Below are 12103 nucleotides of genomic sequence, written 5' to 3' on the forward strand. Positions count from 1 at the left end.
AGAAATTAGCGGTGCAGAGTTTGATCGGGATTTCTGTGCATCCCAAAATAGTAAGAACCGATTATTTAATAAAAATCACTCCAGTGAGTGAACAGTTTACCTGCTATACAGAAAACCATGAAATGCTGGCCCATTGCCTTTCTGTCAGATAAAACTTCTGTCCATTTTAATTCACCATAAATCCACAAATTCACTCTGTTTGAAAGGTTTTCATTAGCTATGTTTACATGTACACCAATATTCTGATTATTGCAGTAATCAGAGTATAAGGAATAATTAGATTAAGATGTGTACATGATTTGGACCAACCACTTCAATCCTGTTTACATGCTACTTGCCATTACTCTGACCAATGTGATGTTTTACAGCTTTTTTATAAATGAGTATTTATTACAAAAAACAACTTTTTGCAAATGTCACTTTACAGCTTGGCATAAGGAAAATCAGTCAGTCAGTTTGTGAGTCTTTTTGAATGATTTATTAAAAGAACAACTTCATAGAGTCATTTTTGACTACACTGGATGTGCTGTCCATTTTGATTCACTAAAAATAATCTGTTCATAAGAGTCATTTGTGTATGAATCGGAATACACGTGATGGATGTTGTTGTTTTTCGCCCACGAGCACAAACTCATTTCAAAGATGTGTTTCCTTCCTGTTATTTTGCAGCATATGGTCTTTTTATCTCCCCAACATTCAATTCAGACTGTAAACGGACATTCACAATTTGGGGAAATGTTTTCTTTTGCTGTGGGGCTGTAGATGGAGGAGCACCACAGTGCATGGAACTCCCATTTTAAATGAAGCTGAAAAGTGCAGCGTTTTCTTTTTGGAATCTGTGCTTGAGTGAAACGTGATCCATATGCAGCACTGGTGAAGGCGCACTTTGGTCAGAGTGGAAGAAATGTGATTTAAAGCGTTTATGTGCCAGTATAAAGCGATTTTAAAGTAGGAGTACTCCATATATCTTACTGCGACTATCATTACTCTGATTATAAGTATAATCGCAATATCATAATCGCAATATTCTGTTTACATGAGCTACAGTTTAATCGCAGTATTGCCTTAATCGCATTATAATCGCATTGCGAGGATGCATGCAAACGTAGGCATTGTTGTAAACTTTTCCCCCTCGTCTCTAAAAGGAACAGTTTACCCAAAAATGTAAATTGTCATTATTCACCCTTATATTGTTGATTTCCATGCAATAGCAGTGGATATTGACTGACTTTAGAGCTTTAAAAACAAAAGTGTCATAATAGTAGTCCATGTGACTTGTGCATCAGATTCCAAGTCTTCTGAATCCATTACAGCACTTTCCATGATGAACATACCAAAGATGTATTAGTTATTTACTCTTAAATCATTGATTGATTTGAATTCACAATAGTTATGGTGACATATCAATAACATTTAAACGTCGTTGGCTCTTGCGCATCTTGTGACCAAACGTTGTAACAGCATGACACAAGAAAAGAAGTTTGATGTTACTGACATGTAAAATAAAAAAAAAAGAAGAGGGTGAAATAATAATGACAGAATTTTAATTTTAGGATGAACTATTTGTCTAAGATAACTTAAAATTGTCTACCTGGCTTGATGGAAGGGGAATGCAAGTTTGACAGTTTATGCGAGTGAGTGTTTTTTTTTTTTTTTATTGACTATCTTCACTGGTCCAAGGTAATGGGGCAGAGTAGCCTTGTATATTTGGAGTTACTTCAGTTTATTAATATTACTTTTCTTTTTTGAGAAGACTGTTAACCATTACTATTTTGTGTGGTAAGTTTGTTCATAAAAGACTGAATCATGCAAGTGCACGTTCATGCAAAGCAGAGAAGTTAAGAGTTCCCGCAATAGGAAAGTGGAAATTAGGAAATGTTTCTATGTTGAGTGAAGGTTAGTCTCCAATACGCTGCGCGCGCACACACACACACACACACACAGACAATCCTTGACTGTGGTTGTCTTGTGCTTTGGGCCACTGCCGATTAATCAATGTGCAATTAAAACATGCAATCGGATAACTCATTGGGAAAAAAATGTGCAACTGTACATATGAGTCAATGAGGCTCACATTTAGCTCCAAGTAACAGATGAGACACCATTGCTGTATTCAAGCTGACCAGGTCACCAGAGATTAAAGGCTTTTGCATAACTCCCTTTTGAGACTGAAATCAATGTTGCACTTTTAGTCCCCTGATCAATATCATGTCTGAGTGCTGGGGAAAAACAGACATCAGAATCCAAAGCAAGGCCATTTTCAATTCCCCATTTAGTTCTTTTCTCAAGGTATCTAAGTGGTTTTGTCTTGTTTTCTAATTTTGAGCTTTGTTTTCATTTTGCACTTTTTTTTTTTTTTTTTTCCATTGTTTTTTGTTTTGCTTTGCATATTTGTTTTGTTTTGCTTCTGTTTTCATTTTGTTTGCAGCTTTTTTTGGTCTTCTTTTTTATTATTTTGTTTTAATAAACTGACATTTTTAATTTAAGGAAATGTCAAATCTCATGAGGCTACAATTGAATACAATGTCATGAATATGGACATACCCATGAAACTGCTTGACAGTTGTTGGAGAACTTTCTGTTGCTCAAGATCTAAGCCAGACTGCTCTCTTCAGCCTGGTTTAGACTTTCTCCCTCTGTGTTGGCCAGTTCTCCCTTTTCTAAAAACAGTCCCGAGAGGTTCTTCTGACTTTATAAACATAGAGCTCAGTGCACAGTGAGCCAATTCAGAGCTGGAATGTGAACCACCAAACCATGACCCTAACACGCTTGGTGGATTTTATATGGTAAAAGAAATGTCTGTTTTGCAGAAAGAGGTTAAATGTATAGTATTTAAAACATCATAATTTGATTTCCTCTTTCTTTATTGGGCAAAGGCGAAGAATGTACTTTTTGAATATATGGACACACACCAATCTTAGATGGTCTGGTGCAAGAAACATCAGAGATTGAAGCCATTCTTTCTTGTCTTAGAAAGCTGTCAGGATGTGTGATGGGCTGGTCTCAAGTGTTGCTGTGTTGTGTTCAGGGTTGGAGAGTCTTCCACAGCAGAGGAGGAGAGGTTGCTTAGACTTGGGAATTACGTCAGGTGATGATATGTTTTGCAGTATATGTGGCAATTTGCATATCAGGAACAGTGCTTTGTTGGCGGGTGTGTGTCACTATAACAAAATGTCCTAGTCTTATGTTTTAATCAATTGCTTATTTCCAAGCAAACATCTCCTGGTTACTCTACACTTATCTCCTACTCTACATTACTACTGCTCTCCACTCCTGTTCTGCTTCTATTCACACCCCATGTTTCCTCTTTACAAGCAAGTACTTCCGTTGCACTCAGATATCTTTGCTTACTCTTTAGTCTCCATGATGTGTCTGCACTTTTGCTAATGTTGTATTGAAAACTGGTGGGTGTCACTTTGAAGGAATCTGTATGTATGTGGGTGCAGGAAAGTTGGCGAACTCTTCAATCTCTACTGTCACTCCAGTTTTTGCATTGTGTCAGAGGGAATCTGGACATAAAACTCACTGGCAAACACTCAACACCCTCCTGGCAGAACACTACAGATGGGTTAGACCAGGGCAGCAGGAGAAACAGCCTTAGTCATTTGAAATCCATCAGCTTCCATGTATACCCGCATTCAAAACAAAGAATCTGCAGCCCTTGGTTTGCTTGGTTCCAGTACCTCTGCAGCTAACTGTGAGTTGCTTTGACTATATTGCAGGAAGGATATGCTGCGTATCCACCAAACTCTTTTGCTCTGCATATAAGCGACTGTATGCTTGCTGTGTGAACTGTGGTTAGGGACGTGGCTTGCTACTCTAAATCCGTCCTGTCTTGGTATTTCTTTGCTCCTTCTTTGCACTGCCCTTTTGTTATGACCGCCCACTGTGATGACCTTGTGACCCTTTAATGTAGCCCACCTTCCAGCCTGCAGTCCCAGTTACTATAGCAGCCAAATGTTTATCCTCTTAGCCGATTCACACCGCCAGCGACATGCAGCTACAGAGACATGACCTCATTCATTTTCAATGAGAGCAGAGCAATACACCTGCATCACTTTTACACAACCTATGATTTTTTTTAAATGCATGGTATACAGCAAATTATTAATTTGCATAAAACAAATGGCATTAGCTTGACATTAGTTGACTATAAACTGTTTCATATGTAACAAATTAATATTATTGAAATCAAGTTAAAAAAAAATAGCAAAATAAAATACATTTCTATTGCATATACAATACAGTACTCCTCCAGACGTGGTAGAAATAACAGCAGCGTGTTAAAACTCCCAGTCTGTTGCAGACATGCGTCACTGGGTTTGGCAGGAGTATGTTATCCTTTTTTTTTTTTTTTTTTATTCTTAATGTTGTCCACCTCTTGAGAAACATATATTCCTTGCTAACTGTGAAAAATAATACATTAACTAAAGGTTTAACTACTTGTGAGTGCATAAACCGATAATAAGTCAGCAGCTTCTGTTTAAATTGGCACTTGTCCTCGTGAGTGGCACTAGAGAATGCCCTAGAATGCCTGAGCATCTGCTAATCTTCAAGCCAAGTCTAACTTCACAATAAGGTCTCTGTTAATCCACTGGTTCAAAAAGCCTAAATTCATCCAAAGCATATCCACTGCTTTAATTACAATTGAAAATGAAAGACGAGATTGGATCAAGAATTGGTAAACGCATTTGCAGTCTGCTGGGTTCTCCTCGTATTTCAGATATTCAAGCTAGAATGCTAGAGCATGGCTGACTAATAACACTTCGCAGCTGTAAGAGTATCTCAACAAAAGCCCCGTTTACACCTGGGTTTAAGATGGGAACGGGATGACGTTAAAGGCATATGTAACCAGGGTCCAATTCGGATGTGGTCAAAAATTGTCGGAAATGCATGTGACCACATTGGGCTCTAAGTGATTCAAACCAATCACGCATGCATTTTAAGACTTTTTGACCGATCCATTAAAAGAACCACCTCAGAAGAGTTATTCGCTCATAAACTGGATTACAGCCTACAAAGACGGCGCTATTGATTTGTATCTCATCACATTCAGTTCTGACTGCAAACTCAAAACAACACACCTAAAATGCATTTCCTCATTAACTGCATAAAATAGCAGTGCAGGAAACTTTAAACGTTGCAATCAGCATGATCTGTGAATTGAGAAAATGATCTAGATCTCTCCATTTAAGTCAATGTTGCACTTATCTTTTCATCATGCTGCTGGTAATTTAGGGCTTTGGTAAAAGGTCACAGTGCTTTTTTGAGGTCATGTATGCAAAAAAACAAACAAACATATCCTTTCCAGAGCCTGACATACAGTTTTTATGTCTTTCAGAGTTGGAGTGGACTCTGATCAGGATCTTCAGCCATGTGGAGACAGCTTCCAGGTGCTTCAGGGAGTAAGTCTCAATATGATTCTGTCTTCCTACCACTGAAACTTTTAGAAGTGTTAGTGGTAGAACAGACATCACAGCAAACAACAGTCTGTAGAAACAAAACAGTCAGTAGAAAATAGTCCAAATACATGAATTTTGTGAGGCTTCCTGTGGCATAGCTTGAACAAACACCTTGCCCCAAGTATTAAATTTCGCACTATTTGTGCCTTGGACATTAATGATACCTCAAATCATGTGGCTTGGTGAGGAAAGGTGTGCTATTACTTTTCTAAGTGATCTGACTAATGATTTTTGCCTGCCGGACAATAAAACGGTCCAAAAAATCCAAAGACTTACATTGAATTATAGTTTAAGAATTCATACTGTTACACTGCCACACACACCCTCTTAAGACCTTACATATAGCTGCCAAAACCATAAGTACATTTGTAGTGTTAAATCTCTTAAAAAAAAAAAGTGTTGGCCTTCATATTCAACTGACATTTTCAGAGCAATGCCTCTGAACATAAAAGACTGCTGAAGGCCTTCGAAAGCAGTTGCTTGTCTTTACACAAACAACTCTTGACACCTCTTAGCTGTAAGAAATTACATCATGTCAGCACTTCTGCCAATGATGTATTTGAAACCTGGCGGTGTCTCTTTGAAGGAATGTGTAGTCATGCAGTGATGCGGAGTGACGAGGTGCTTTTTTATATATATATATATATATATATATATATATATATAATCACAAATTGTTACTTAAATTAGAGAAGCAAAGCTAATTAGGAGTGGATGCCTTGGAAACTAATGACATGTCTCTTCATCCTGGTTAGTTAGTCCTGATTATTTCCACAGAAGCACAATGACAGAAATAAGATCACACAAGCACACACCCACATGGATTATAAAATGTAGGTGGCTAAGCTCACAAACACATAGTTTCTCTTTTTTTTTATTAAGTGTGTTTTTGTTTTTCGGTTTTCTCTCTGTATTTATCACACACAAACACACATTTTTCTGTGTGTGATAAGTATCCTGGGAACAGTGGCCATCACTGCAGTATTAAAAGTAATGTATCCAGCTTTGATTGGTTGCAGTATAGTGTCTCTGTGAGCTTGCATGTGATAGCATTAATCTGTAATCTCTTTAAATGAAATGTTAGAAGCTGCACTCATGAGAAGTTAGAATACACGTACTGAGCATCTGGACTACAGAGTGAGACTTTTTCACGACATGAGGGTCAATGGATGAATATGGATATTTTGTGTTTTTAATTAATAGTTTAGGGTCACAGGTTGAGTAATTTGGTACCATATCTCCCATTACAATGCCTGCTCCATCCATAATATGAAACCTACATTCATATTCACTCTTTGTCCTTTTTCTCTCTTCAGGATGGGTGCCAATCAGAGGGCCAGAGCAAGACCAAGCAGGAGAGTGCCTGGCTTTTCAGACTCTGGTACACTTTTGACCACAAGTATCCTTTCAGGATGCCATTCAAAACAACACACAGTGGCTTTGTCATTAAGAACTCAAGCACGGGCAAGCATTACTTCTCACTGTCCACTCATGTCACTTCTGCAGTCTATTCTTCTGTGAGCTAGCCATTGACCTTACTTTGGGACCATGCAAATAACTAGCAAAAAGCATGACATCTGCTCCCGCACCATTGGAAATGAACAAAGAAAGAAACGCATATTGACAAGACTCACTGAAGGGGATCTGGATGAATAAAAATGCGGGGCGAGATTGAGGAAGTGATGAATAATTCCAATCTTTCATTCAGTAGCTGTTTTGATCAGTGATGGAGTTCCTCTGAGACATTAAAGGAATAGTTCACCCACAAAAGAAAATCATTTACTCACCATCATGTGGTTCCAAACCTGTATGATTTACTGTCTTTTGCGGATCACAAAAGGAGATGCAAGGCAGAAAAAATAAAGTGATACTGGTTTGACATGATGGTAAGTAAATGCCCATTCCAAAAAAACCTACTTTTCCCAGCTCAGTTTGAACTGCAATACAAGCCTGTGGAAATGTCATTTATGTTTGTTCTTTATATGGAATGTCAAATTAAATGACTGCAGTCCATTTAAACAGAGCTTTCAAGAAGCAAAATATAATTCTTGAGCTCTCAGTAGGGCTCCTCAACTGCAATTATTTTGTCTCGAGTAGTTTACTGTTGAAAACGTACCTTTTCAGTCTGCCTGTCTAGAGTGGTGGAAGGAACAGAATAGCATAGATAAGGGCTTTATTTAGCATGCGGTTACTGGAAATAATGCTTAAAGGTGAAAGTACCACAAACATACATTGTCACGCTCTTCTGGATCCACTTCCTGCACAGCTGTGGCTACCATCCCCACGTGTTGTGACTCAAAGTTCCTCGAAGCTTGTGTCAGACGTTTATTAGGGTCTCGGCTTGATGTGTGTGTTTCTGTGTGTTCAAGTGGGTTGTGTTACCTTGTTGTCAAAACAGGTATTCAGTTCCTTTTCACTACCCCTTTGGGCATCATGTTTGGGGTGTGTTTGTGTGCTTTGCAAAAGGCCAGTGCTATTGGATTGGCAAGCAGCCTGTTGTTCATTCCCTTTGGGTACCAGACCATGCTGTTAGACATCCTACAGGGAATATTTTTTTTTTTTTTTTTTTTTCAGAATGCATACATGGGAACCTCTCTCTTACTCCGTAGGGGGCATCCTGCTCTCTGGTCCTCCCTTCCAAATCCATCACATGGTGTTCTTGGGTTCAAGTCTTGAACACTTTATCACGATTTCTTCATTTTTATCCCCTTCGAAGACATTTTTTACTATTGCTGCCAAATGTGCACTCGCTGTCTTGGATGTGTGTGCTGGACTCTGTGTGAAGTGTTTTAAGGGTTTAATGATTTGTTTACTCCGTGTTCATGAGGCTGAGACTCAAACATATCTGTTCTCGCCAACACATTTGCTGCCATGGTAAATTAGGAAAATGGCACTTTAAGCAATGCTATTTGTGAATCATTTGCATTGGTTTGTTTTGCATAGTTCATGGTTGAACATTTGTTGCAACAGGTCATGCAGTCAATAATGATTACGGCTGGTATGAGCCGTAAAGCTTTAAAGGGTTTGTTCACCCAGTAAAGCTACATCTAGAACTTTGTGTATGACATTAGAATACTGTGGAAAAATGCTAAATTCTTTGTGCCCAGGTATAATATAGCCTATCATTAGTTAGCGTGATTACCTTCGTAAGCTGCCAGTGTATGGAGGACTTAGTCTTGTGCATTTGTGTTGATGTCAAGGATTTGTGTCAGAAGATTCCTGTCTGATTTAAAAAACCTTAAAGGAACAGTTCACCCAAAAATGAAAATTGTCATCATTTACTCACCCTCATGCCATCACAGTGTATGACTTTCTTTCTTCAGCAGAACACAAATGAAGATTTTGAGAAGAATTTCTCAGCTCTTTTGGTCCATACAATGCAAGTGAATGGATGCCAAAATTTTAAAGCTTCAAAAATCACATTAGTCAGCATAAAAGTAGTCCATATGACTCCAGTGGTTAAATCAATGACTTCAGAAGCAATATGATGGATGTTGGTGAGAAACCGATACATATTCCAGTTACTTTTTTTTTTTTTTTTTTACTACAAATTCTCCTCCCTGCTCAGTCAATCTCCACTTTTACTTTCACATTCTTCTTGTGTTTTTGGTGATTCACATTCTTCATGCATATCGCCCCCTACTGGGCAGGGAGAAGAATTTCTAGCAAAATATTTCTTGATCTGTTGACTGATCTGTTTCTCACCCCCACCTATCATATCACTTCTGAAGGTATGGATTACTTTTATTCTACCTTTTATGTGCTTTTTGGAGCAAACCATTTTGGTACCCATTCACTTGCATGGTATGGACCTACAGAGCTGAAATATTCTTCTAAAAATCATAATTTGTATTCTGCAGAAGAAAGTCTTACACACCTGGGATGGCATGAGGGTGAGTAAATGATGAGAGAATTTTCATTTTTGGGTGAACTATCCCTTTAACTAAATACTATATGAAATTAAGAATTTTCATATGACAATACAGATGTGTAAGTTCCTGGTTCATATCGGTTACTGTCTGGCATTGACACTTGAGCTAATTACATCATTATTAGTAGAAACCCTCTCTTTTCTCCTTAACCTGAGCACAGTTACCTGAAACCTATCCTGACACACAGCGGCCCTCCTCTTACTTCCACCCTGCCGGCCTGCTGTGGTCCGCTGGCTCGTTGTTTGACCAGCCCCCAGGCCTATGAGGTAAGAGCACACATTAATACACTCATTGTCAATAAATCTATTTAAGTACAAATCAAAGTTCAGCTTTGTATAGTAATAATCACCTTCCCCCTTTCTGTCAGATTTCTGTCTTTATTTTAGTGGTTGACCATTAATTTTTATGGTGGAATTGGAAAATAATATGCACACAAAATAGTTGAAATACATTTTACATAGTGCTTACAATTAAATTCAGTATAAAAAAAATGAAAATGGGCAATGTGCATTACCCATTGTCAAGGCTATCGGCAGATTTTAGGAACTAACATAAGGTTGCAAACACTTCTATTAGAGGAATAGCTTCACCCAAATGTGAAAATTTTATTGCCATTTACTCATTCTCAAGATTTCCGTTGAACACACAAGGTGAAATTTTGGCAAATATACTGGTCTTTTTTTCCATAAAATTACAATGAATGGGAACTGGGGCTTTTAAGCTTAAAGGATGCAGAAGCACCATATTAAGTATAATATAATGGTGCATCTGACTTTGTGCTATATTCCAAGTCTTCTGAAGTCACACAATAAATTTGGTAAAAAAAACAGCAAAATTAAAGTTGTTATTGACCGTCAATCTGCACAAGCTTGCTTGCCACCTTCATGAGAAAAGTATCAATCTCCAATTCATGAACAAATCCTTTTGTGTCAGATTCAGTCACAATGGTTTGTAATGACATGAGGGTGAGTAAATGATATCAGAATTTTCATTTTTGTGTGCATGACAGTATTATATCTATTGCTTTAATTGGCCAACCAGGCAAATGTATTGACCAATGCTGATCATCTCAAAACACTTCAGCCTGGCTGATGTATCGGTCTATCTGCACTTTGCTTCCAGTCTTTGTAGGTAGTAGCCCTTTCTGAGTTCCTCAGCAGCACGCTTTGGTTTTCATAGCTTGCTTTCTAATGTTATGGTGGCTCGGTAAAGCCCTGTTTGAAAAGGGGAAGAGAGAAAGGCAGACGCACAGAAGCACTGGGGCTTTTAGACTGGACACAGAGCAAAGGAAGACTCACTCAGTATGTGCCCGGTCTCAAAAGGTCCTTTCATTAATGGCACTCTGATGTTCCTGAGCCCGAGAGGCATTCCGTTTCAACATCTCAAGCATGGAGAACACCGCAATTCACAGCAGTCAGTGCCCCATTCAATCCGGCAAATTCCCCTATTCATCATAATGCATAAAGTAGCTGGGCCTGCTTGGCTGAGCTCACAAATTCCTTATACAGTCCTTCAGTTTGTTGTTGGGTCACAATGAGCTAAATGTCCTGCAGGGCTGCTTGATCACCCACTTCCCTCCCACCTAACACTGTTATTCCTCTCATAACTGCAGCAAAACCATGTGAATACCAGGAGAGCATTCGTTATCTGTTTTCAGACCAATAATAAAGATTATTACCTCAGGACATGAGTCATGATGTTAGTGTCATGTTCATCCTCTTGAACTGGGTCAGTGTGTGTGTGTGTGTGTGTGTGTGTGTCTATATATATATATATATATATATATATATATATCTCCCCTCTCCCCCTCTTGATTGTTTCTCTCTCTAGCCCTCCTAGAAGCTGCTATGTATATCTTTTATTCAAGTGAAAATGCAAGAGACAAGTCTTTATCAATTCGTTGTTCCACCACAAGTCTCGACTAGGTTAAAAACAAGTTTTGTTTCCATATTCACCTCTTTGATCTGTTTATTAGTTGGTAGCTTATTAAATTATTTTAATTTGCTTCTTTTGTTGTTTTTAATTTTGCTGTTTGTTCTTTGTTTTTCAGTTCCACAAGTTAAGTCTTTTTTTTTTTTTTTTTTTTTAAATTTAGTAAGAAATGTGAATCAGCAATTTATCACTGAAATTTCCTGTCAAAAAGTCTGTTGTGATGAACATAAAAGTATGAGTTTCTGTTCCTGTATAACTAAAATTATATAACTTATTGAAATGCAGAAGTTCTCTGGTTTATAATGGGTAGTGTATGGAGGATAAGTAAGAGGTTATTATCACAAAATAAATGGTTGACTGGGACAACTATCAGTTATACAGTTTAGTGAGGATTATACAAAAATATGTCTGCAGAATGCCATGATGGACCAATCTGAATCAAGTGTTCTAGAAAGCCATGTAAGATGAGATAAGAGACTTTCTGAGTACTATGTACTCATAAAATTACTTTTGTCTTAAAGAAATATTCCAGTTCAGTTCAAGTTTAATTGAAAGCGTTTGTGGCATAGGATTGATTACAAGAAATGTTGTCCCTCCTTTTCTTAAACTAAAATAAAAGGGAAAATCTTGGTTACAATGATGCACTTACAATGGAAGGTAATGGGGCAAATCCGTAAGCATTCACTGTTTCACAAGTAGCCACAAGACGTAAACAATATGCATGTTAACATTAGTTTAATAAAATCGCTAACAAACGTTTTCTGTGTAAAGTCGTAT

The 12103-nt window shown here is 37.9% G+C and overlaps 1 protein-coding gene across 2 annotated transcripts in view; it reads left to right on the forward strand.

Moving 5' to 3' along the window:
* The window catches only part of slc9a7 (solute carrier family 9 member 7), a 52086-nt gene that overhangs the window by 33814 nt on the left and 6169 nt on the right, over positions 1–12103 (forward strand). The window contains exons 13-16 of one of the 2 annotated variants that reach the window (XM_051711691.1): positions 3029–3088; positions 5342–5405; positions 6779–6861; positions 9555–9660. In XM_051711691.1, coding sequence (XP_051567651.1) covers positions 3029–3088; positions 5342–5405; positions 6779–6861; positions 9555–9660 — 313 coding nt within the window. The remainder of the gene's footprint in view (positions 1–3028; positions 3089–5341; positions 5406–6778; positions 6862–9554; positions 9661–12103) is intronic. The other variant, XM_051711692.1, reaches the window with a different exon arrangement.

The sequence above is a fragment of the Myxocyprinus asiaticus genome, chromosome 12, assembly GCF_019703515.2.
Source record: "Myxocyprinus asiaticus isolate MX2 ecotype Aquarium Trade chromosome 12, UBuf_Myxa_2, whole genome shotgun sequence".
Lineage (NCBI taxonomy): Eukaryota > Metazoa > Chordata > Actinopteri > Cypriniformes > Catostomidae > Myxocyprinus > Myxocyprinus asiaticus.